This window comes from Nannizzia gypsea, genomic scaffold, assembly GCF_000150975.2.
Source record: "Nannizzia gypsea CBS 118893 supercont1.1 genomic scaffold, whole genome shotgun sequence".
Classification (NCBI taxonomy): Eukaryota; Fungi; Ascomycota; class Eurotiomycetes; order Onygenales; family Arthrodermataceae; genus Nannizzia; species Nannizzia gypsea.
In genome coordinates, this window is record NW_003345201.1 from 4,842,304 (window position 1) to 4,866,556 (window position 24,253).

The window sequence follows — 24,253 nt, forward strand, 5'->3', positions numbered from 1 at the left end:
ACGATAACTGCTTTCCTTGACACAGTATCAGGGTCTGCCTTCTTTCGTTGCTTGATATTTTATTCTCTTCTACTTCAAAACATCTCTCTAAGGCATCTACTTTTTATCAATCATCCTGCGTAACTATTTAACTCGAGGAACTCGCTGCGCTGGCTCAGGGGTCAAGATCCGCCACGGCCAGGAACGAGCCACCATCCACCTCCATCCACAGGGAGGGCGAATAGGCGCCTCCCGCTATCAAACAACCGTGTGCCCGTGTATCCGTCTACCCTGGCTTCACCTTAAACCATCCATTTAAGAGAAACATCGCATGTTCCTTGTCATCTTTCGTCGTATGATTTAACGTCTTTTTAGCTGATAAAGTAACCGCGAAAGGAGGCAAAATTCTTATCGATAAGGAAAAAAGTCAAAAGCTACCGAGACAAGAAAACCTTCACGAAGATGAACTTGTTGTACCAACTCTCGCCTTCGAACATCCAATTCGACGCCGCGCTGAGTCGCAATGGGAGATGGTCAATTCAGAATCTGGCGTACAGATAGATAGTCTCCGGCTCCGTGATCTGGCCTACCATGTCTGCCCGGATCGCGACTCGATTCTTGACTCTGAAACCGGCCCTCGGAAACATACCAGCGTGGCCATACCAGCAATGCCTACGGTGGGATAATAACAGGAGTTCTAGGGGCCTGTTTCTGGGCAATAGACGGTTATACCATGGTACGAGCCTGCGTTATGGACAGAAAAGTGGTAGCGAGCATGATGGAGCTTCCGGGGTTAAGGGGAGGATAAGGTCAAGAAAGGGGTTCATACTGGCGGCTACCACTGGCACTCTTGGAGGGACCTTACTCTTCTTCTATGACGATGTGAAGCACGCATACCAAGCAGCAGAGCGGACGGGAAGAGTTGTGGCTGGTTTGCTGATTTGCATCAACGAGTTGAGTTCTGAACCGACAGTTTATGCGGCGTGTGTAGTTGCTGACCTTTCAATAGCTACCGGGTAACACTGAATAAAGAGACAGATACGGAGGAGGAAAGAACCGCACTCTTAAACGCATGCCATCAGAGATGCGCCGACCGAACACTAAAGGTCCTTGAAAAGAACGGCTCGATATTCATCAAGCTGGGTCAGCATCTAAGCAGCTTAGGCTACTTACTACCATTAGAATGGACAACCACCTTCATCCCCCTCCAGGACAAATGCCCAGTTTCATCATTTGAGTCCGTTCAAGAAATGTTTCTCAAAGATACGGGCCACACGATAGACGAAATCTTCTCTAGTTTTGACCCAATGCCCATTGGAGCTGCATCGTTAGCGCAGGTACATGTGGCTGTCCTGAGAGAAACAGGCCAGAAAGTTGCTGTCAAGGTGCAACACCCTACCCTTCAGGAGTGGGCTCCCTTGGATCTGAGCCTTACACGTTTCACCTTTTCGTCTCTAAAGAGAGTCTTTCCGGAATATGACCTTGAATGGCTGGCCAGGGAGATGGACTTCTCATTGCCTCAGGAGCTGGATTTCCAAATGGAGGCCGAAAATGCGAGAGTGGCCCGTGAATACTTTAGCAAAAGGACCACTGCACCACTCGTTATTCCAAAAGGTAGGCACCCGTTGAACCATACCCAAAATTATCTATCTCCTGTTTCACTAACACTGTTTTCATCATAGTTATTTGGGCGAAGAAACGCCTTCTGGTAATGGAGTTCATATCGGGCCATCGACCAGATGACCTTGAGTTCCTTGACTCAAACAACATCGACCGTGATGAGGTATCAGCTTCGCTAGCTCACATATTCAACGAAATGATCTTCGGCGATGGCGCGCCTTTACACTGTGACCCTCACGGAGGAAACATTGCAATTTGCAAAAACAACACCAGAAAACGTGGGCCTAACTTCGATATCGTCCTATATGACCACGGCCTATACCGAACCATCCCCAAGGAAATGCGTATCAACTACGCCAAACTCTGGCTTGCTGTGATCAACGCAGATGAAAAGGAGATGCGCAAGTACGCATACGAAGTTGCGGGCGTCACAGACGCCGAATTCCCTCTGTTTGCAAGCGCCATTACCGGAAGAGATTATACCGTCCTTGCACAGAACCAAGTCGCATCTTCTCGATCATCGGAGGAGAAAGAATCGATCACCACTGCGTTGGGAGATGGGATGTTACAGGAACTAGTCAGTCTGCTAGGCAAAGTTCCGCGTGTAATGCTCCTGATCCTCAAAACAAACGATCTCAGTAAGTTTAAATTGAATTACTAGTTCTTGCTGTTCGGGGTGGGAACTAACAGGATAATCTCTGTAGCTCGTAACCTTGATGAGAATCTGCATACCCGCCACGGCCCCGTACGGACATTTCTCATTCTAGCCAAATACGCTACCTGCGCTGTCTTCTCGGAGGAAATGGAGCTTATCTCTAAGCAAGGAAGCATATTCTGGCCACCGAACTTTCTTCGCTTCCTTCAGGCCTGGGTTAGCTACCTTCGCGTTGAGATAAAGCTAGAGATCTACGAGAATTGGCTATCATTGCGGAACCGACTTGGTTTAACGAATCATTGATTCGCGCCGTGATCGGTCAAAATATACCTTCGCCTCCCCCTTAAGGCACGTCTCTTTTGATTTGTTTGTCATAGATGGTGCCATGTATTGTGCATCACACATATACCTGGCGTTTAGATGTTTGTTTTCGTCTTCATGCCCTTTTGTTTGATTAAGCTGGAGAATAGATGTTGTATATTATTTTCTTTTCTCTAGTCTTGTTGATATTTAATCTAGTAATTTGCTGCCACCAGGGGCTGTACCATTGTCTGTTAAAGAGTTAGGTGGATATATATTATATGTAATATATACTGGTACTTGATATATTGATAGACCTCACCTCTACGATCTATCACATCTTACACCACGAAAAGAAGAAAGAAGATAAAACACCTGGGATGCATTGAAGTAAGTAAAATCTTACACCACGACCTAACTCCCCGCCCTTCCTACCTCCTTACTTCAACCACCTAGCCACTACTTCAACACACACATTCATCATCAAAAAAAAAAAGGATAAGAGAAAAAGGAGAACAGAAAATCAAGAAGGGAAGAGAAGAAAAGTAATCCGTCAACAGAGAGGATAGGAAAAGTAGAAGACGGAGGCACGCGACCCCCTGATTGTCAAAATGGAAATTAGAGATATAAGGCGGAATGGAAGGAGGAAACGCCTAGCCCAAAAGTTAAGTGTGAAACTGAAACTGAAACGGGAGAAAAGGGGAACCAAACAACCAGTCAATCAGTCAAGGAAAACAAGGATGAAAGGAATAGAGAATAGGCGGGGGATTAAGAGTGTTTGGTGGAGAAATGAACATTGAAAATGAAAATAAAAGGGTTGGTTTCCTGCACGGGAATGTGATATAGGTTGTTGGTTGAACCTCAAGCATATGTATGGATGAAGCAACTTGGCCGCAAGACTCAAGACTCAGGATTGATGTTGACATTGACGTTGGCGGGTCGAGTTTTTGGCACGGTTAGCTTGTATACCATATGTGCTGATCCTGAAAAAAGGGGATCTGGAAGGGAAGAGACAACGAAACGAGGTAGAAGATAATACAGAAAGAAAAGGAAGAAAAAAAGAGGGAAGCAAACATGAGAAAAAGACATAGCGAAATCATGGACGGAAAGGTAAGGTAAGGCAGGTAGGTAGGCAGGTGTTGGTCTATAAATAATGAGCGGGAAGTGGAAGACGAGCAGTTTCGCACTTTGTGGGAGTTAGGCCGGCCGCTTAATGGGAGGAAGGTACCTATGTGATTTAAACGTGGCTTTTGGTATTTGTCGCGGTATGCAAGTTGGGGATTTTCATGGAGGAGGGCGCACGTTGTGGCTCCGGGGGATGTCATTAATGTGTTGTGAGAAAAGTATGCGTGGGCGAGGAAGAAGAGTGAAAGGCGCTTTTTGAGCTTTAGACGTTTCCGGGCTTTTCTTCGGTATCGTGATGCCAGACGACGTAGTTCGGTAGGCCGACGACTTGGTATCCCGCGCGCTTAGCCATCTTAGCGAAACCTTCGGTTTCAGCTTGGTTCTCAAAGGCGTATGAGGGGAAGTTGATGCCTGTTAAAGGTGACGTTAGTCGATATATCCTATGTAAGTGGGTGGGTGGGTGGGTAGGTAGGCGGCGTACCTGCACGGTGAACATCAGCTTTGACAACGATGTTGACACCGCCGATTCCATCCAATTCGAGCTCTTCGTCCTTGTTTCTTCTCCAGTCACCTTCTCTAGCCATGTATCGGCGCCCGGTGTCGAATTGTTTGTATCCCTCGACGATGATGGTGTCCTTGTCTAGGCTCTGAGCCAGTTTCCGGCCTTTATCCGATTCAACCCAAGAATTGTAGTCAACTATTTAAAGTGTTAGCACTGACGAACGCCCAAGTTAGGAAGCATTCGTTCGTTGACTTACATCTTCCCTCGATATCGTGGCCATCGACATATCGGTGGAACCATACATCTGTAAAACACAGTTAGCACGTATCCACAATGAAGTGGCTAGCCAGCTAGCTAGCTGGGGGGAAAAAGCACATACTAGGAACAAGGATGTCCTTGTTATGCGCGACGAAGTCCTCGATAATCTTAGGCGGGCTATCGGCAATATCGACGTCTCTCCAATAAACCCAGGAATGCTCTGGCTTCAACGCTGTAGCCAGCAGGAAATTTCTGGCCTTAGCCATCGTCTTCCGTCGGGGAGCCTGCGCCTCAAATCCATGCTTCGCATTAACATTCATATCCAGCGTAGCGCCAAAGTCCTTCTCTACGACCATCGCGCTGCGGAAAGGGATGTTGTCCGGCATCGACTGCACACGGTTCAAGTTCGCAGCTAGATCGGCTAGTGTCTCATCGTTGCTGTCACTGACCAGGAAGGCAATATCGATCAGATGGTGTGGGTAGGTGAGCATAGAAAGTAAGTCAAAGTATTTATCCAGATGTCTAGCGGCATTGCGTAGGGGTGTGAGGATCAAGATGCGTTCTTCCATTGCGGCTGCTTTGGGGGTTGCCTTGATAAGGTTCAGGTTGACGTTTTGGATGGAGGTGTTGTTTATTTGGTAGGCTTCGTGGTGGTTGAAGATGACGGGGGTTTGGAGATGGGAGTGCCAGTCTACCAGTTCGTTGGCGGACATGTGGTTTGGAGGTTTTGATGGGCCGAAGCAGTAATATCTATCGCTCAATTAATCAGTATGGATGTAGGTTATTGTTGGAGATGTATGTATGGGCTACAAACCTCTGCATCTCCGCTGTCGACCGGCTGACGCCGCCCCAGAGCAGTATGACCAGCCCCGCAGCGGCAATGGAGATGATGAATCGGGGTTTCGAAAGGAGCATGAGCACCGCTTTCCATGGCGGCAGGTTGGACTTTGCCGACTTCCATGTAACGCCGCCCTTGGGGAGAAGCATCTTGGCCGCGTGTGTATTCTGTCTTCACGATCTTGTTCTCTCACGCCTGATTTACTCGGCTCTGACTCCGGTATGTACTCGAGTACTTGTGTTGTTTGTACTCCAAGTACTCCCTTCTGAGACGGGTGTTATCCAGCAGAGAAGTGGAATCAGGCTATGGGGTTCGTCCGGCAGTGAAAACGAGTGACGTGACAGCGCGCCTGTACGTCGAACACTGTGTACGCGTGGTCTCTCTTGGTTTCCTTTCGGCTAGAGAAGGGATGAGAAGTATCTTCCGAGTTCTAGACATGTCAGTCAGCTCAATGTCTTAGAAGAACGGTTTTGATTATCTGGAAAGGCTAACCTTGAGCCGCCCAACAGCGGAGGGAAGAAGAGAGCAGAGTATCCGAAAGAAGAAGAAGAAGTAGAAGAGAAGAAGAAAACAGGCGCAAAGAAACAATGGGACGCCGCAGACGAAGGCGAAGACGAAGACGCAGGCGATAGAGAGAGAGAAGAAAATGCGAGGGCGAAGGTGATACTGCATAGGGGCAACTTTTTCTTGAGCGAGCGAGATGAAAGGAAAGCGACTTGCGTAAGGGGTCACGTGGACTCGTATTATATAAGCAGGACGTTGTATCAAAACGGGCGAAAAGGGGGCTTATCAGGACTACACGAGAGAGCACACCAAGAAGAAAATACCAAGATGAGTAGACCAAGAAGAGTACGACGACAAGAGTACGACGCGAGAAAAAGATAGTGAAAAAAGATGGTAAAAGAGTAAGAGATGCTGAATTACTACCGTTCGACTTGGACTAATAAACCATTAAAGCGGACATAAGGGGGGCAAAGAGATACAATTTAATTGAATGCCACAAAGAGGTAAAAAAGGAGGGTAAAACTGTGTCATAAGAGAGAAGAGGAAGGCGAACGGTACAAGAGCTGATGTAGTGGTTGGAGGAGGAGGGCTAAAAAAAGAGAACAACGCCATCATGTACTTTGGTATTTGGAGATAAAGTGGGAGGTTTTCGGACATGCTTTAGTTTACAAGAGGAACTGGAGAGCACCGAGGAGAGCAACGAAGAGACCAGCAGGGGCCTGAGCGAAAGCAGGGGCAGCACCAGTGTGGCTGTCACCGCCGTCACCAGAGGTGTCGTCACCGGTCTTGGGCTTCTCCTGCTTCTCACGGCAAGTAAGCTTGCCGCGGATGACATCGTCAGACTTGGCCTTGTCGAAGGGGTCGCAGCCAAAGACCTCGGTACTCTGGAAGTTGGCATCACCACGGACTTCCTTGAGAGCTGGGAACTCGACCCTATTTATTATATGTTAGCAGGTGATACTTCGTTATAGAAAAAAAGGGAGAAAGGAAGAAACGTACTTCTTGAACTTTCCGGTAACGTCAATGGCACCAGTGATGGTAGCGAGCTTGGGGAAGCCGTTGATCTCCTCGAGGGCGCTGTTGTTGGCAATCTGGAGGCCACCCTTGACGGACTTGAGGGACTTCAAGGAGATTTCCTGGAGCATGGAGTTGCTAGTGAAGACCAGGTCGCCGGTGGAGGTGAGGTTGGGGGCACTGAAGTTGGAGAAGAAGTTGGAGTAGAAGCCGAGGAGACCGTCCATCTGCACGAGGGAAGGAATGTAGACACCGCTGGTGTTGCGGAAGGTCATGTTGTGAGCACCCTCGAGGTTGGGCAGGCTGATGGAGAGGTCCTTGTGGTTGGCAGCGAAGTTGACGTAACCGGTAGCGTTGGTGATCTTGTCGACGTTGGCCTCAGTCAAGTGAGGGTTGTTGGTGACCATCATGTCAACAACAGTCTCGAGGTTGATACCGGTGAGGGAGGTCAGGTCAGTGTTGGTGATGAAGATGGTGCTGGCCTTGGAGACGGTCTTGGTGAAGCCGAGGGTCTGGAGCTTGGGCAGAGCCTCCAGCTTAATGGACTTGACCTTGGTCAAAGATGGGAGGTCGAGGGATCTCAGGTAGGTGCAGGCATTGAGGCTGAGGGAGTCACCAATGGTGGCCAGCTTGGAGATAGAGAACTCGGTGATGCTGGAGTTCTTGGCGATGACGGAGCCGGTGACCTCCTCGACGCCGTCGATGGAGATGGAAGAAGTGATCTTCTCGCTGATGGTGATGTCTCCATCCCACTTCTTGCAGCTGCTCAGCTTGCCGGCATCCTGCTGGTTCTCAATGGTAACGTCTCCCTCGCATGCTAGTCATCCGTCAGCACCATTCATCCATATATATCCATACAACTTCATGTCTTCTTCCACAGGCAGTATCAGACGCCGTTTTACTTACACTTGTCAGCGAAGGCCAGACTGGCAACGGCCAGAGCCGAGACGAGGTACTTGGTGAAGGCCATCTCGTGGTTGGGTCAGAACGTGAGCTGGACACGGTCGAGTCAGTAAGCTTGCACTAGCAGACAGTAGACGGTAGACAGCAGAACAGCAGAGGAGAGAAGAGTCAAGAGAAGTGAAGAGTCTGTGTAATTCTTGAGTCCCCGAGACCTTCTTAAAGCCCTTGTTGTTTATTTGTTATGCCCGTGTTTCGAGGGAAGGAAGTGAGGGCGTTTCAAGGGTGCTCCAGTAAGGGAAAAAAGGGGTGCCACAGCCGTCACACAGCCAGCAGGGAGTGTCTCTCTTTTTGCTTCTTGATACCAATTGCGATGATAAGACGATGGATGGTAGAATAAGAGAAGGAGTCTTACCTGGACGAGCTTGCTTGAGTTCTTTGGGAGAGAGGAAGCTTTGCTGGTTGACGGGACGAGAAGGATGAAAAAGAGCGAAGGAAGAGCGAACGAAGTCAACTTTTTCAAGGGACGCGAAAAGTCGAAGCAAGGAGAAAGAAGAAAAAAAAAAGCGAGAGTGGAACCAGCAAATCAGGGAGCGGCCTAACGAACCGGGCTGAAATTAACTAGTCAAGGGGAAGAGGAAGACCTTAAGACTTTAAAAAGGGACAAGAGAGAGAGAGAGAGAGAGAAGAGGAAGAAGAGGAAGAGACGAAGCGGACGAGCAAGAAAATAAAAAGGGGAGGAAGAAAAAGAAGAAAAAAGAAGAAAAAGAAAAGAAGGAGAAACTTTTGGCTTTTGACTTGCCAGGGGGTCGAACCTGAGACAGCAGCTTAGGTAAGCGATCTTCGGAGAAAGAAAAGGTTGGCAGAGACAGAAAAGAAGAAGAGGAAGAGAGAGAGAGAAGGGAGAGGATGTTACTGCTACTTGCTACTTCTGCTACTTCTATTACTTCTATTACTCTTCTGTTACTATTACGGAGTACTGCTATGGCTGCTACTTCTGCTACTCTGCTACTCTGCTACTCTGCTCTGACTACTCCGACCTAGGTACCCAGTACTTCTACTCCGTACTTCCATTCCACTTCCACCTGTCCTTCTCCACCAAGACGAAATTTAAAGCAGGCCAGAGGTCGACAGCTTACTCCTTAGGTTAGACCCGATGCCAGAAGTTCGCCACGGTTGTTTCCTCTCAAGTCAGGTTTATTACTTATAAAGTGGGTTCTTTGGGGTTGGTTCCGTAGGTTAAGGAGCTATTCACTGCTGCCGCTGCAAAATGAAGATTTGCCTAGGTTGCGTGGACTTGCCAGGGGGGGAAACGCATGAGATTTTTGGGGGGGTGGTGGTGACGATGATGGGCGGGAGGTGATGTCAGGCCATCGTGAGCCAAGGACGGTGGGAGGCTTGTCGATCGCGGGTGAATCGAGCAGTGGCTTGGCCGTGAAGAGATTCAGTTGAGCAGTGGTCCCCGTCGTTTCGTCGTTTTATAGGGCGTCGGTCGGTCGAGGGATGTGCCGGGTTGGTTGGGTGGTTTATAAGACGGAAGGGAACGCTATAGCAGCTCTTCTTTTTGGCCACAGCGGCAAGAGGTAAGAGGCTTTTTTTTTTTGCTTTTTTGTTGTTATTGCTTCTTTTCTTTTCCTCTGCCTTGACCTTGACCTTGACTCCCTGGATCTTGCTTGACCTTGAAGTTTGCCCCTGAGGCAAGCACATGAAGTGCAGGCTTGTCTGCCTGGTCGAGTTTGGGGGAAAAAGAAAAGCGAGGAAGCTTGGTTGGTTGAGTCAGCCAGCTGCAGCAAGTACGTTATGAGGCATGATATTAGTGATGATGATGATGATGGAGGCAGAGTAGTTACAGAGTACTTACAGTAATTAGTTAGAGGCTTCGTATTAATAATTAATCCTGCCACAAGGCGCGGAGGTGACTAACCTTGCAGGTAGAACGTTGCGTTGGACGCGACATGCAACAGTGACAGATAGATGAGCGTTGGATGCCGGTGGTGCTGGATACCGCGTCGTCTGCTGCTGGCCCCCATGGCTCCCCGACGGTCAGCCAGAGTCAGTGCCGCTGCGGCGTTGAAGGCAACAGAGAAGGAGACGTACAAGACAGAAGAGACGAAGGAGACATACAGGATAGAAGAGAAGAAGAAGAAGAAGAAGACGACGACGACGACGACGACGACTAGAGGCATCACTAAGGCGAAAGCTGAGCCAAAGAGGAAGACGACCAAGACGAAGACACAGAAGAAGACAACCGTTACGGTGATAGCTTCAACGCCTCCTCCGCCGTCTCTACCACCGCCAGCAACACCAGCAACACCTCGCACCACGTCAGGCAACAACAACCTCGACAGGCCGGTCGACCCTCATCGCACAGCGGCTCCCCTCCTCACCCCGCGTGGCTCGCATATCACAGCATACCCATCCACTGCTGCTACTGCTGCTACTGCTGGAACTCCTACGACGACGGTAGAGAACCTCCTCAAGGAAGCAATTGCCCATCTGCTTTCCGTCGACGCCAGACTCAAACCAGTCATCGACAAGTTCCCGGATGCCCCCTTCAGACCAGCAGACCTCGCAGTCGAGATAGACCCTTTCCAGGCCCTTGTCAGCGGCATCATAGGCCAGCAGGTCTCCGGGGCCGCAGCAAAGTCGATAAAGAATAAATTCATCTCTTTGTTCAGTGCTACCACAGAACAAGCTGGAGCCGAAGCTGAAGATGGCGAAGATGAAGTCGGTGATGCAGGACTACGTTACAGGCCTGTGCCATTCCCTTCGCCGCAGCAGGTAGTCTCCTTGGACCTGCCTACCTTACGGACCGCGGGTCTCTCCCAGCGCAAGGCAGAGTACATCCATGGCCTGGCGGAGAAGTTCGTCTCGGGCGAGCTGTCTGCTCGTATGCTGCTGACGGCCAGTGACGAGGAAGTGCTGGAAAAGCTGATTGCCGTGCGGGGACTGGGGAAGTGGTCGGTAGAGATGTTCTTGTTCTTTGGACTCAAGCGGATGGATGTCTTCTCGACGGGTGATCTTGGTGTTCAGTGAGTTTTGTCCTTTTTTATTTAGTTCGATTCTGTGATAACTGGTATATGCAGTACTAATGAGGTAGACGTGGGATGGCGGCGTTTGCAGGACGCGATGTAGGCAAGCTCAAGGCAAAGGGAGGAGGTAAGTTCAAGTACATGTCGGAAAAGGACATGGTAGAGATAGCAGCGCCCTTCTCGCCGTATAGAAGTCTCTTCATGTGGTACATGTGGAGGTGGGAGAACGTAGATATTACCGTCATGCAGGCGTGATGCTCCTCCCGTCTCCCATTTACTTTGATATACCTAGTTACCTCTGATATATATATACTACTGTATGAGAAGTGATTGTAATGCAATTGACTTCCTCTCTCCCCCGTATCTAACTATCTGTACATGTTTATCAAAATTGGAAACGCAAGGGGAAAAAAAGAAAAAGATGTCAAGAGTGTAGACAGGAATGTAATAGTTAAACAATGATGGGATTTTTTTCTCTGATCTAGGCCCTTTTCCTTTTTAAGTCTTTTCTTCATACCATCCTCTGTACATGGTATCATTTGGCATTTGACAGGCTAACGGGATGAATTGAATTGGCTGGTCGGGTGGGAATTCATCGCTTGATGACGAGGGAGTCGAGTTCGGCACGCTCGGCCTGTTCACGCTTTGATGGCCTCGATGATGGGGGGAGAGGTATCGGACGTCCTGTGACAGGCAGTTAGCACGGTTTCTTCGACTCAACAAGCAAGAGAAGGAGACAATGGGTATGACATACATCCTCTGGCTTGGTCTGGTCCTTCTCTGGCAGAAGCTGGTGTTCCACAGAGCACTAAAAAGTTCACTTGTCAGTCTGTAGTTTCAAAGAAGGAACAGAAAGTAAAGAATAAAGAAGGAGAAGTGCAAATGTCTAAGCAGGCACATACCTGGACGGCTCGGCGAATGCGGTAGAGACGGTCATAGGCTTCCTTGGGAGGAAGTCTCTTCAACGCCAACTGAACAGTGTCATTGTCCTCTGGAATCAAATCATCAAGTCTGTTCATATCCAATAAAACAACGTTAGCATCTTTCTCTCAGACTCTCTCTCTTCACATTCCTCTTTATCTGCCTGCCACTGGCTATCACAGCCTCTCTTTCTTCTGCCTATCTGATGACACAGGCAAAGCCACTGGTAACGGCATCCCCCTCCGCCTATTTATCCCCATATATACAGCCTCTATCTCCCCCCATCCGCATCAATGGCTGATATAACGCACCTTAGGCCCAACTTCCTGTATCCAGCGGCATTGCAGTACCAGCTGGCAACTGGCTTCATCGCACTTCTGATCCACGGCGCCTCAAAGGCCCGGGAAACCATTGACGTCAAAACCATCGCGCCGGTTCGGGTTTGTTCGACTATTCGACTATTCAACGACTTCGAGACGCTCTTCGCTCTGTTCTCGGTGTGCTATGCTGCGACTTTCCACGGCTGGCGGGCTGGCTGTCTGTTCTTGCGGTCGTCCTGGTCGGCCAATCACTGAGTTGGTGATGTTGCTGAGGTTTGCTGAGAGTGTGCAAAAATGTAACGCTCGGACCAATTCGGCGTCGTCGGATCTCGTGATTTCAACCACCAAAAAAGTAACTTGAACTCGCATATTCTGGGCCGCGGATGGGATGAACCAAGCGGCCTCTTCTTTCGAGGATAATATATTCAACATCTTTTCTTTTCTACGTCATCAAGACGGTTTGACACCAGGAACACAGGGACAGCGCCCAGCAGAAGCTTGTCATTTATCCCGTCACCATTTGATACGGTTGGACACTGCAATATCTACCTCTACACACTACATCTTGGGACTAACCTCCCTGTCTATCGGCGAAATTTAAGACTACTGCCAGCTTTGCCTTTCCCCCCGCCCATGCCTGGAGTCGCTTGTTAGCCTCCACCTGCTCCAGCTTGGAGCTGTGTAGGCTTGACCACCGGCCGATTTCCTCTGCTTTCAACGCTCCAAAGACGATATACAGAAAGTACCCTTGAGGAACCGGGCAAACGAGGGATACATCCAAAATATATCAAGTTCAACACGTCCCTCATTTTGCATAGGTCTTCCTGCTCCGCATTTGCCTTCTTCGTCTCTACATCCCCCTCCGCACCCATGCAGCGATATCGATTGTCCTGCTAAGTGAGACTCCGCTCCATCAAAGCCGTCAAGGATGTCTCTGGACCGTACCAAGCCGGCGGAGACATTCACCACTCAATCATCATCACACCAGCAGCAACACCAGCAGCAACAGCAAGAGCATCACGAGTCACAGACCTCAACGATACCACAGCTTCATCCGGGAGCTCAGCCTCCTCCAAACTCAACATTACTCACACGGCTGCAAGTCTACTCAACCCGTATTCCGCAGAGCTATGTGACGCCGTTTTGTGGAGCTGGAGCGGGAGTTGCTTCTGGAATTATCACTTGTCCGCTGGACGTTATCAAAACCAAACTACAAGCTCAGGGAGGTTTCTTGCGGCGAAATGGGAAGCTAGTACAGACAGAAGCTCTGTATAAGGGGATGATAGGGACTGGGCGGACCATTTGGCGGGATGAAGGTCTTCGTGGATTATACAAAGGCCTGGGACCAATGCTTCTGGGCTACCTTCCTACATGGGCTGTCTACTTGACCATATACGATAGAGCAAGAGATTACTTCTATGTTCAGACAGGTATTGAAACTCCTCTGCAGGTTCTAATAAGAGCAAATTTGCTAACGTAGTACTACCCCACGGTTAGAAAACTGGTGGCTTGCCCGAACATATGCATCGTTGACTGCCGGAGCTTGCTCAACCATTGCAACCAACCCTATATGGGTCATAAAAACTCGACTCATGTCCCAGAGCATACGGCCGTCTAATGACGGATTCCAGGCTCCATGGTACTATAAGAACACCCTGGACGCCGCACGCAAGATGTATGCAAGTGAAGGGATACGGGCGTTTTATTCTGGCCTCACACCCGCACTTCTCGGCCTCTCTCACGTCGCCATTCAGTTCCCTCTGTACGAGTATTTCAAACTCGCGTTCACGGGGTTCATGATGGGCGAGCATCCCGATGCAGGTAACCCACATTGGGTCGGCATTGGCGCTGCCACTTTCCTCAGTAAAATCTGTGCCAGCACGGCTACATACCCGCATGAAGTACTGCGCACCAGGTTACAAACGCAACAGAGAATCAGCCCCGCTCCATCCCCAGAAGGGATTTCATTCCGGGTCTCAGATGATTCATACCGCAGCGCCACCGGTGTTGGAGCTGCATCCTCCGATGGAATGCCCAATCGGCCCCGTTATCGGGGAGTTATTCGAACATTCCAAACGATATTGAAAGAGGAAGGATGGAGAGCATTTTATGCCGGTATAGGCACGAACCTTTTCCGAGCTGTCCCTTCTGCTATGACTACCATGTTGACGTATGAGTACCTACGTAATATAATACATTGGGGTCAACATGAAGGAGAAATAATACTAGCTTCATCAGTGGAGAATCACCATCTATGATTTCAACATCCCGCTAACTACTAATGCACTGCTGTTCTTGGCCATAGCTGCCACTATCAGCCTGTGGTATTCTGTGAATAGTGACTGATATGCACATACACAACGCATATTCACCAGAAATTCCTTTTCAGCCTTTTCTTCCCCCTATTTAATGATACCAGATTTGCTTGCTACAGAAGCGGCATTCCTTCCCCCTGACGTGATAAATATACCCAGTCAAAAACATCCAAATGTTCTTTTACCCGCCCACCCTCACCCCTTCCCTTCCCTTCTCCTGTCTCTATTCCCCTTTATCTACTATCTTAATGTTTCCTCCTAAAGAAAAGGATGGATTTACTCGTGTCTAGCAAAGCAAGAATATGGCGTGTCAGGCGTCTTCCCACCAGGAATGGTTTTATGTATACGTTGTTCTAATTTCAGCTTATATGTGTGTGGTGATAGGAAAACAAAGGTCAGGATGTGTGCAGTCTGTCTGTCTCTGATTATGGGTTGGCTATTTGTCTTGTTGATTCAGTCAAATATTAGCATACAGAACTTATACGTCAGTCTTTTCAGCGTGTAATTACGCTATACACATGCTTCTAATAGGTTTGAGTACTATCATGTTTTTTCGTATGTACATGTTTAGAAGAGAATAAAGTCATATCGCCGCTCAATACAGAAGTTATCTTTGGTAAACAGAATGGACCGGTGGCTTGATGCAATAAGATCGAATCAATTTCTTCTCTATACCACAGGTCGGCGTTCCATGATAGTTAACGGCCCAAGTTGCACTCGCCTCCAGTTTCTTGGTAGTATAGGTGCATGCCCATATTGACTATCGACAGACAGATATCTCCTAGAGTCGTCCGGGCACTGCATTATCTCCGTCCAGAGGCCCATATCAAGTTCTAGTAGGAGCCGGTTTAATATCGGTTGGTGGGTATGTCGCTTGACCCATAGACCGAATCGATAGCGTATCGTCACTCAAGCCGCCTTAGTTCTCCAGCATAATGACCTAGACACAAAGTAGGCCGAGCTGATAAACCTGTGTATCGCAGCCTGCGCAGTTTCCATAGAGAGAACTCCCCGTCCTTCGTTTGAATCCCATTTTCAATGGTACCGGAAAACAACCTGTCACTATAGACCATTGCCTCGGCCGGAGGAGGTATATATAGAGGTGCGCTTAGCATTATCGCGCGCGGATCGTATACTTCGGTAACAGTATCCTGTAAGTAAAAGAGCCATCGTGAAAGCGGCTATCGGCACATTGAGAGACTGGATTGATAGATGTCAGTATCGAGGCTCTAACTTCACCAAAAGTGCGACAAAACGAACCCTTTTGTTCTTCCCACTTGAAAGCTTCCCCGCTATCGATTGCTTCTGTGTCATGATGGAAGTCTATTGAGTATTGACTGGCCACAAACTATCAATATTGCAAATACTTGCTCAAGCAAATTGAACGAAGATCTGAAGGAGCTGGAGCTGCAGTGTCAGGCTTCTGGTGCAGTAATAACCAAATATACCAGGTTCTAATGATATTACTGGCTATTTCATTGTAACTTTGATATTATACTGTATTTAGATAGATAGCCTGTAAGAAATGCTGTATTTCTGATTAGTCATGACGAATTTATCACGTGTACAAGATAAAAACTACTCTTTGTCATCCTAGCTGACTAATCTTCAACACTTAAAATCTAAGCGACTTTTTTTCTTTCTTGCTTTCTTCTTTCTCTTCTTCAACTCCTCGTGCAAAGAATCGCATTCAAAGCTTACGAACTGGGCATTTCGATGCTCGTACCAATATCTTGCTTTGGGAGAAAGTCCCCGGACGTCCTGGCTTCGTGCCAGGCACTGCGGAAACGCGCTGCCATAGAAGCACTTCACAGCAGCTAAAGCCCTCTTAACCACCTACCGCTGGGTCCGACCCTCGTTGAACCGTCTGCACTCTTCGGTTTTCCCGCTATTCGGTCTCTTTTTCAATGTCAGGACAACTCTGGGATGACGATATGAGTCTCACGTTTTGGCTTTGGAGTTAAGTGAACTGATTCGGGGGTTAACGTTGAGGAGGTTTCTTGGGGAAACAATGGGAGTCAGCTGTGGGAATCTGGTTAAGGAGGTTGCCATTCGTCGAGATTCTACAGCTATGCGATTGCTCTCCTGTTCTGAATATTCAGGGCTGGGCGAGTAACTCGATGGGGCTTATTCTTGCGACGAGGAGTTCACACTTTTTTCATACTTCCGAACCTGTAGCTTATGGAAAGCGGTGATTGTGTCTCTCCTACTTCGGCTCTTCGTTATTTGGATGATTGTCGCGGTGTGCAGAGATTCGATTGCAGAAGCCCCCTCGAAAGGGCCAGATTCTTCACTTCATACATGTTCAGGTGATGATATACAAATCATAGAGTCAAGCACAGAGGCCATATAATGGCTGTTGAAGATCAAGATTTTAAAACTTATCTGATGAACATCTCCCCTCCCCATCCCAATTCTATTCCAATGTTTCTACTTTGCCCTTGTTTATATACCGGTAATCAAACTTCCAAGGCATAATATTAACACTTATCATCAGTATCATAGCATGAGTTTTACACATTAATAGCATTAATAGACGTTTCTCCGTTCATTTCACCCGTTATTGCGTCTTCCTCGTGGGTGTCTGTTCCCTGCTCCCTCTTGGAGTTCCTGTTTTCTGAGCCACAGCCGGTTCCTTGGACTGCTTACTGCTTTTCAGAGCCGGTGCAACAGCTGCAACAGCACCCCCAACTAAGGCGACAACCGTTCCACAGGCTCCTCCCCACGCCTGTATGCTCACGGTTCCCAAAGGAGCACGGGGGAAAGATAAGATCCATTCCACCTGCCACGGAAACCACCCTCGGGGCAGCTCATAAATAGGTGATTTGGAAAACCAGAACTGAAGGATGAGGGTTATACCGGTGGTGGAAACCCACCGGACAGTCTTGATCGTCCAGTCAAAGGAAACCCTCAACGTGTTCAGCTTTTTATCTGTATGGTAGGTAAAAAACGTTAGTTACCAAATATCTCCCCAGTATTTGTATAGGCCAGATTGCCGGTTCTTCGCAAAATGGGATACGCACTCTTAACGTCATATTCCTCCATAGCTTTATCATGTCGTCTTCGTAGCTTCGCCCATTTCGCAAATTCGTCTTGGGAGCTGGTAGCGGCCATCTCTCGCTTAAGCTGGATTGCTTCAAGCTTCGCTCGTCGTTGCTCTTGAGCCGTGCGTGACGCTTGGTTCGGGAGTTTGATATACAGAAGCCATAGCTATAATAATAAGAACATTAGCAGGAGTAGACTGTTTAGGGGAGGGTGTATGAATACCAGGCTATCTATAGTACTGGCGCCTATTGTATTAATTAAATAAGTGACTATCTGAACAGCAAGGACAAAAAGAAGTAGTGCTGCCATGATCAACGATGGCCGAGCGCCAGCTTTCTCGAGGTTGTGGTTCGCCCGATGGATATGTGTCAATATCAAGAGCCCGGCGAACAGCCTTGTATAGCTACCGGAAAGACAACAAGTGGCCGAGATATGTGTTTCCGTGTTTCAAACGTAGGTAGCGAGGTAGAGCGATACTCCAGAATAATTTCTTGTGGAAAGCCGCAACCCTGGGTGGTGTGGTCCGTCATGTTTGTTTTGTTTGCTTCAATCTAGATCTTCGACCAATTTACAATATCAGCTGGCTGTCATGCCGGTGCTTGCAGCCGCTTAACTGCCTTGATATTGAACTTAACCCTTGTTGTTACTTCCAAGTAGCTAACTAATAGTAGAACTCTTTCAAAATTATTTCACCAGGGCATAGGGGGGCAGGGCATCGTCTTTTTTGCCATGTAGTAATCTAGCATGGTTCATAAATCGTTATGACTAGCTACCCATTTTCAAAGGCTTTCAAATGACCCAGTAGTAGTGCTAACAGTTTCCCCTCAGGTTAACTAACACTGAGCGGCTCATTTCTTCTTAGATTTGTCCACGATGCTTATCCACTGGGATTTGAGACCCCTGCTTACAAGCAGTTTCTCTACTACCCCTCGGTGGTCACCCTGAAGAAAAACCTCCATTTCCCCCTTTGCACCACCAACTGCCTGGCTAACACTAGTGCTACTCGCACATTTCTTCGACAGCTCATCTGCTAGTAGTTGAGGCGATATGCCAAATCTATCTAGCCCAGCTACTTTGGTACCCAGCTTTAATCCTGTGCGGCGTTCAATCGTTATCGTTGCTTTCGGGAGGGCACCTGGCTTGGGCTTCACATCCGAGAGAGTTTGGTTAGGCTTAAGGATGGCATGGAAAGGTGCACATAATGAAGGGTCATCGAGTAATTTCTTTAACAGAGCATCTCGTGGGATGGTCCCGCGTGAAAGGGTCCCGATGTCGTTGGAAGAGATTATTTTGTTGCTGATGAAGGCGTTCAGTGTGAGAATTCGAGGATTAGAGGGAGAGATGATCGACGGATCCTGTGAGGAGATGTAGTCGTTGAGGCGTTTGGAGACGTCAGAAGCCGAGTAGTAGTTGTTCACGTCGGTGTTAGATAGGGGTGGAAACAGATCAGGTACCAACTTGCTGCTTGGACGGTAGAGTGTTTTGACGTTAACCTGCTCGGATGACATGCTTGCTGCGGCATTCTCAGAGGCAGGTTTTGGCTTTGCGCCTCCCGAGCTCGTCTTCTTGGGCAACCGGTAAGGGACAAACTGTTCGACAAGCATATCATTAAAATCAACATCCATGACTATTGTTTCCCCGCCTCTGTCCTTTGACTTCAATAGTTTTATCTTGTCGAGGTGCTTCACAAATTTCTTAACATTCTTCCATGATGTCTTCTTGATCTGGTAATATTGTGCCTGATTAGGCGAAAATATTGGCAAGAATGGAGTGATAAGGTTGGATATCAAAAACGATGGCTGGATGGGGAATGACAAGCCATGGTTCTGGTCCCCGGGATGGTCCTTTTTGTGCTGGTAGAGCGCATATAGGAACGCCTTCTCGAAAGCATCGTCGATTTCTAACATTTTTGCCTTATTAGAATTGCTTTGGGAATGTAATACTTGATAATCCTTACCTTTCGTGGTTGGAGGTGGGAGCTCCTCTTGCTCTTCCTCCTCCCCCTCTTCTGCCTGCTGTTCCTCTTGAGCCTCGTTGATCGGAACACCCCCATCCATGCCTCCATATAAATCCTCGTCATCACCTAGCTCTAACTCCTGGAGCTTCTCTTCCGCCTCTTCCGTTTCACCAATCCAGCCATCTAGGTGGTCTGGTGATGGCTGGCCAGGTTTTCCAGCCGAACCCCAGCCCCATAGCTCATCTCCCTCCCACTGAATTCCCCTGACGGCATGTCCCTTTGCACCTTGCACTTGCGTTAGCCCAGCAACATCAATCTCACAGACGCCCACAAATGTAGGAACACTGGGCTTATCCAAGCTCGAAACAGCAACAACAGAGCCTTTCACAGCCCCTTTCGGAAATGGTGGCCCGTTTGTAAGGCCTGGCGTCATAAGATCTGCACCGTTGTAGAGCTTCTCCATAACATGGCCTGTTGTGCACAGCAAGGGGACCAGCCCCGGGTTGTGCCATAGTGAATATACAGTAGGGTATATCCTTCCATCCGTTCCTGGCCCTTGCTCAAGTTTGATCCATAATACTCTTTCTTCGCCGTCTGGGTGCGTTCCAACGTATAGAGTACCGTGAACAGGCCGTAAGTCAGGCCCTACCGTTGTCGAAAATCGTCCCGCTAGAGTGTTTTCTGGTAGAAGCGAGTTTCGGATAGATGAAAGGCTGGGTGCGGTTGTGGTGGGCTGAGCTGATGTCTCATCAACTTCAGGCTGAGCTGCTGGTGTCTCCGGGACTGAGATGCTGTATTCCTGAATGATCTTGTCTGCAATCTTCCTCCGGTCGGAAGATCGAAGTGGTGCAAGCGGTTTGATCTACCATATAATTAGCATGGCTGTCGTTGATGGCTCATGGATAGCTGTTGTGTGGGGGTCAAACCGATGGCTTTTTTTTGAACATTTTGGCAGCAACGCTCGAACTCGGCACTAGAAAACCCCTAAAGATGCAGTATGCAAAGAAAGTATTAAAAAGCAAGTACAGATGCAAAGAAAAGAATAATCCTCCAAAATGAAAATGTAGGTGTTGTTAGTGAGGCTGCGGGGTTGATTCAGCTTGGAGTAAAATAGTAATTATGAGTAACAAGTTGCTAGGTAGTTGCCTAGTAATTAGCTAGCTAAATATTTAACTAAGGTATCAAAAGCTTTAGGCGCACTAAGTAGGTTAATAGACAGACTATCAAATATATCCATCATAAAGCAAGGAAATAGCAGATCTACTCCCGGTAATGACGTTTTCAATATCATCCCTGGCTTTTATCGAAGCACCTGTACCTTACACCAAGCAGATGCCTCTCAACTTAAGCTTCACTTGTGAGTTTCTTAACTAGATGTCAGCTTTAGAAGTCCAGGTATCTCTCGGCTACCAGTTTTGCTACCTATGTAAACATGGTGGTTTTTTCTGAGCTTCTGGGTGGCTCATCATATAGATGAATTCTGGGTGAGTATCTTGCTGGCTAGAGTAAGATCGGACACTGGCATGGGAGGTACAACGGGAAAATTGACCCTTTTACGTAGGCACGCGACACTTTTGGTAGATCCCAGGTAACCCAACCAACTATGGTGACTGGGCAGTTAGCTAGCTAAACTTAGGGCTCAAAGGACTAGCAAAGGTCCTTATGCTGAACATCTAGCAACTCGGAATGCATTGTATGCACAACACTTTGGCAACTTTGGTACTGTTATTTGTCAAGTAAATGCTGCCCAACCACCTGGGTACCTAGGTAGTTCTGGCGCCCGAGATATAGCAGACACCCAGGAAGGAGAGAGACGGTGGCCCTGAATAGAGCATTCTTCGCCTATAATTGCAAACTGAACAGCAAGCCATGGAGGAAAGAGAGAAGGTCCCCCCTTCCGCTTATATGTCAACAAGTGATCTTTGGGACTCCTTCTAGGCAAAGGAAGGTGGTATGCAGTCGGGTATTTTTGTGTTAGGCTAGCTGGGTTGACTATTTATGCCAAAGAATTAAAATATCATTTGTGTGCTTGCCTATGTCAAGCCCTATGGACTGTATAGTTATATATTATACCAAGAAGAAACAGTACAAGAAGCACGGCAGAATAGCTTGCTATCCCATGTGTACACTCACTTCTTTCGGCTCTTCAATATTCTGTTATCATGTACCTCGTATGGCCACTCCTTACCTTATTGCTGCTCCAAAACTCCCTCGTTACAGCGGTGTTTCCCCTAGAGCCTAAAGGCGGGCTGTGCGGAAAGGCATTTCCGGATCTCCGAGTAGAGGCGCTGACGGTGGATGATAAATGGAATCTACTCGAGACGGCATGGGGGTTTGAAGGGACACAGGAGAGTGAGCGCGGGAGCACTCCAGGCTTTAATCCGAACACCAGCGAGAAAAACAACATTACCACACTGTATCCCCTTGGTTTCGGAAATTACAGCACCGACATCATCCCCGTGGCCATAGAAGGATCGCTGTTCGATCAGTTCCAGGTCACGGCCACGATAGGGTATCCATGGTCGACGATTGGGAGGATATTCTTTCGACGGTTCAGGGGGGACAAAGGGGGGTGGTGCACGGGGACGCTGGTTGGAAAGAATTTGCTTCTTACGGCAAGCCACTGTTTCCCGTGGAACTATGGGCCTAGAAGGTGGATGCGGTTTGTACCTGGATTTGGCCATGGGAAGAAACACGCGGAGCCCTTTGGAAGCTCATATGTCTCTCAGTGCCGTGGTGTGAAGAACACGCTAAACGTTACCGGGTTGGATTATGTGATATGCAAGCTGTGTGAGCCCCTGGGGGAGCGAGTGGGATGGATGGGGACTGCCTGGTGGAAGGATACACAGGCATATGTCCACCGGCCGTGGCTGAGCTCTGGATACCCGATTGAACCTTTCAAGGGCATGAAGCAGATGCTGGTCACTAATATAACACTTGACGGTGTTGACCCCCATGGAGAGATTGGAGTTGAGCTCGAGTCGAAGGTATTTGCGTCCTCTGGGTGGTCTGGCGGGCCTATGTGGGAGTACGTTGACGGACAGGCTACAATCGTTGGTATATGTAGTGGTGGAGAGCGAGCGTGCAGTGAGCAACCGGGTGGCTGCTTCATGGCAAACCTGTCTGACCCGTACCACGATGTATCTGCTGGCGGTAGACTCATGACTGAACTTGTTCGGTATGGACAAATGCATTGGTCATAACGATGCGGGTCCCACCCATAGGGCGTTCACCTATATACTACCTAATATTAATAGTACTCTTGGTATTCATACTGGCATCTGCTTGGTTCATCTAGGCCAAACATCATGTTGATGTTTCTGAGGCGAGGAGTAGAAGGCAGCTTCTAGTCCATCTTGACGGGAGGCCAACTGAAAGTTTGGCAAACATGTTTAATTTTTCTCCGCTATCCCCATGCTCTGATATCCAGGAATATGCCTGGAAAGAGGCATAAGCACAGGTATGGGGCATACCCGTCGTCCACATGCTAAGAAGTGGCAGGGGTAGAGCGGCCCCGAGGACCCATGTAACCACGTGTAAAGTATTAATAGTTCGCCTTATCAAAAAAAGAGAAAAAGGGTGATTCAATAATAATGGCCGTCATCCTTTGAGCTGAAGAACCATCTAGACAGCATGTAAGCGGTAGGCGAATAATCCTCCAATCGATGGCCAGCAAATAAACAACTGTAGCGTCGGAATGTTTTACGACTCGTTCATCTATTCATGTCTGGTCCCGGCTCCTGAACGAAGGAAGAGATTCGAAGGAGCAACTAGAAGAAACTCTAGTTTGGCATCGGAGGCGTGGTCACAGTTCCTATCAAAATGTGTGTGTGTGTAGATATATATTGCCTTTATTGTCCTTTAATGATCGTTCCCTTGCTGTGGGTTTATATATGCATGCATGCGTTCCATTGTTGCAGACAATAATAACTGATGCATATCCTGCACAGCTTGCAGATGTCCTTATCCATCTATGCAGGTAGGTATTCTAACCTAGCGCTCCTGCATTCCATCGGTAGGCTCCGTAGGCGTCCGGGGAATATCAGCATCAGCATCCGGTAGCTGAGCAGGTCTACCTAGACTAGACAACGCTCGAACGCCTGTTATTCTTAGGACTTGTAGGCTAGACAAATCTAACCCTGCCTATCCGCCCTGGAGGCAGACATAAGAGAGAGGGTAGTACTCCGTATATGGGGGAATAAAGGGGGGCCAACACTGGTGGTATAACCAAGCAACCGTTTGACCAGGCTGAAGCACTAGAGGCCAGGAGGTCAATTCATCCCACTCCTTCAGAGGTAACTGTATCAGGCCGTCTTCTTCACAGTATTGCATCGTATTATCTGCTTCTTCTTCTTCTTCTCCTCCTTTCACTGGTGATGCTGTGCTGGTCTTAATATACATCTCGACTCCCCAGGAAGAGGTCCCTCTGCCGGGCCGAAGCCGCTGTCTTCCCTTGAAGGCTCGCTCAGCTGCTAGACGGCCTCATGCTCCAAGCGTAGGCGAGGCTCACCACCGTCCCATATAACCTCATCTTCCTCTTCGTCTCCGTCTTTGTCCTTCGCATCTTTTGTTCTTTTCTCTGTCTCTCTCGTCTCAAACGTCGCTCCTACGGCATGTCCAAAACGAGTTTAGCGTCATAACCACCAACCAAAACGTTTCGCTTTTTCTTCGTTTTTTTCTTGTTTCTTTCGTTTTTCTGCGACGTTGGAAGGCGAGGAAGAAAAGAAACACCGTCAAGAAGAAGTGAAGAAGAAGAAGAAGCAGGTTCAAGAGACGGCCGCTGCGAGGACTGACTGACTACGGACTATCGTTTGCTGGACGAGCACGCAGCTTGGATGCGCTCAGCTGCAAACTAGCTGAAGCGCGCCAAGCTGTCGCTGTGGCTTGCCGCTCCCCTGCCAGCGCCAGCCCAGGAAGCACGAAGAACCTCACCGACAAAGGCAGGCGAACAGAACAACTCACGAAAAG

At 48.4% G+C, this 24,253-nt stretch overlaps 12 protein-coding genes across 12 annotated transcripts; 6 read left to right on the forward strand and 6 right to left on the reverse strand.

Moving 5' to 3' along the window:
* Positions 1–570: 570 nt before the first annotated feature.
* On the forward strand, positions 571–2,557 carry MGYG_01773 (ABC1 family protein; the record flags this gene model as incomplete). Its single annotated transcript, XM_003177660.1, has 4 exons — positions 571–962; positions 989–1,593; positions 1,662–2,237; positions 2,304–2,557. 4 exons carry the CDS (start codon positions 571–573, stop codon positions 2,555–2,557), a joined length of 1,827 nt encoding a protein of 608 aa, XP_003177708.1.
* A 1,384-nt stretch (positions 2,558–3,941) lies between these two features.
* On the reverse strand, positions 3,942–5,426 carry MGYG_01774 (mannan polymerase II complex ANP1 subunit; the record flags this gene model as incomplete). Its single annotated transcript, XM_003177661.1, has 5 exons — positions 3,942–4,090; positions 4,161–4,376; positions 4,438–4,485; positions 4,561–5,189; positions 5,254–5,426. The coding sequence occupies 5 exons, from the start codon at positions 5,424–5,426 to the stop codon at positions 3,942–3,944; spliced, it is 1,215 nt and encodes a 404-aa protein (XP_003177709.1).
* Positions 5,427–5,686: 260 nt separating this feature from the next.
* MGYG_08948 (hypothetical protein) lies at positions 5,687–6,162 on the forward strand (the record flags this gene model as incomplete). Its single annotated transcript, XM_003177662.1, has 2 exons — positions 5,687–5,715; positions 5,787–6,162. 2 exons carry the CDS (start codon positions 5,687–5,689, stop codon positions 6,160–6,162), a joined length of 405 nt encoding a protein of 134 aa, XP_003177710.1.
* Positions 6,163–6,446: 284 nt separating this feature from the next.
* On the reverse strand, positions 6,447–7,765 carry MGYG_01775 (hypothetical protein; the record flags this gene model as incomplete). Its single annotated transcript, XM_003177663.1, has 3 exons — positions 6,447–6,714; positions 6,781–7,612; positions 7,702–7,765. 3 exons carry the CDS (start codon positions 7,763–7,765, stop codon positions 6,447–6,449), a joined length of 1,164 nt encoding a protein of 387 aa, XP_003177711.1.
* Positions 7,766–9,723: 1,958 nt separating this feature from the next.
* On the forward strand, positions 9,724–10,982 carry MGYG_01776 (DNA-3-methyladenine glycosylase; the record flags this gene model as incomplete). Its single annotated transcript, XM_003177664.1, has 2 exons — positions 9,724–10,727; positions 10,796–10,982. The coding sequence occupies 2 exons, from the start codon at positions 9,724–9,726 to the stop codon at positions 10,980–10,982; spliced, it is 1,191 nt and encodes a 396-aa protein (XP_003177712.1).
* Positions 10,983–11,225: 243 nt separating this feature from the next.
* Positions 11,226–12,075, reverse strand: MGYG_01777 (hypothetical protein; the record flags this gene model as incomplete). The annotated part of the gene is made up of 4 exons (XM_003177665.1): positions 11,226–11,411; positions 11,482–11,535; positions 11,630–11,738; positions 11,960–12,075. 4 exons carry the CDS (start codon positions 12,073–12,075, stop codon positions 11,226–11,228), a joined length of 465 nt encoding a protein of 154 aa, XP_003177713.1.
* Positions 12,076–12,896: 821 nt separating this feature from the next.
* MGYG_01778 (mitochondrial folate transporter/carrier) lies at positions 12,897–14,226 on the forward strand (the record flags this gene model as incomplete). The annotated part of the gene is made up of 2 exons (XM_003177666.1): positions 12,897–13,398; positions 13,466–14,226. 2 exons carry the CDS (start codon positions 12,897–12,899, stop codon positions 14,224–14,226), a joined length of 1,263 nt encoding a protein of 420 aa, XP_003177714.1.
* A 962-nt stretch (positions 14,227–15,188) lies between these two features.
* On the reverse strand, positions 15,189–15,597 carry MGYG_01779 (hypothetical protein; the record flags this gene model as incomplete). The annotated part of the gene is made up of 2 exons (XM_003177667.1): positions 15,189–15,434; positions 15,544–15,597. 2 exons carry the CDS (start codon positions 15,595–15,597, stop codon positions 15,189–15,191), a joined length of 300 nt encoding a protein of 99 aa, XP_003177715.1.
* A 1,246-nt stretch (positions 15,598–16,843) lies between these two features.
* On the reverse strand, positions 16,844–17,637 carry MGYG_01780 (CHD5 domain-containing protein; the record flags this gene model as incomplete). The annotated part of the gene is made up of 3 exons (XM_003177668.1): positions 16,844–17,214; positions 17,307–17,493; positions 17,599–17,637. The coding sequence occupies 3 exons, from the start codon at positions 17,635–17,637 to the stop codon at positions 16,844–16,846; spliced, it is 597 nt and encodes a 198-aa protein (XP_003177716.1).
* Positions 17,638–18,176: 539 nt separating this feature from the next.
* On the reverse strand, positions 18,177–20,232 carry MGYG_01781 (translation machinery-associated protein 64; the record flags this gene model as incomplete). Its single annotated transcript, XM_003177669.1, has 2 exons — positions 18,177–20,147; positions 20,212–20,232. The coding sequence occupies 2 exons, from the start codon at positions 20,230–20,232 to the stop codon at positions 18,177–18,179; spliced, it is 1,992 nt and encodes a 663-aa protein (XP_003177717.1).
* Positions 20,233–20,557: 325 nt separating this feature from the next.
* On the forward strand, positions 20,558–21,111 carry MGYG_08949 (hypothetical protein; the record flags this gene model as incomplete). Its single annotated transcript, XM_003177670.1, has 3 exons — positions 20,558–20,642; positions 20,759–20,873; positions 20,937–21,111. 3 exons carry the CDS (start codon positions 20,558–20,560, stop codon positions 21,109–21,111), a joined length of 375 nt encoding a protein of 124 aa, XP_003177718.1.
* A 336-nt stretch (positions 21,112–21,447) lies between these two features.
* Positions 21,448–22,488, forward strand: MGYG_01782 (hypothetical protein; the record flags this gene model as incomplete). Its single annotated transcript, XM_003177671.1, has 1 exon — positions 21,448–22,488. The coding sequence occupies one exon, from the start codon at positions 21,448–21,450 to the stop codon at positions 22,486–22,488; it is 1,041 nt and encodes a 346-aa protein (XP_003177719.1).
* Between the last annotated feature and the right edge of the window lie 1,765 nt (positions 22,489–24,253).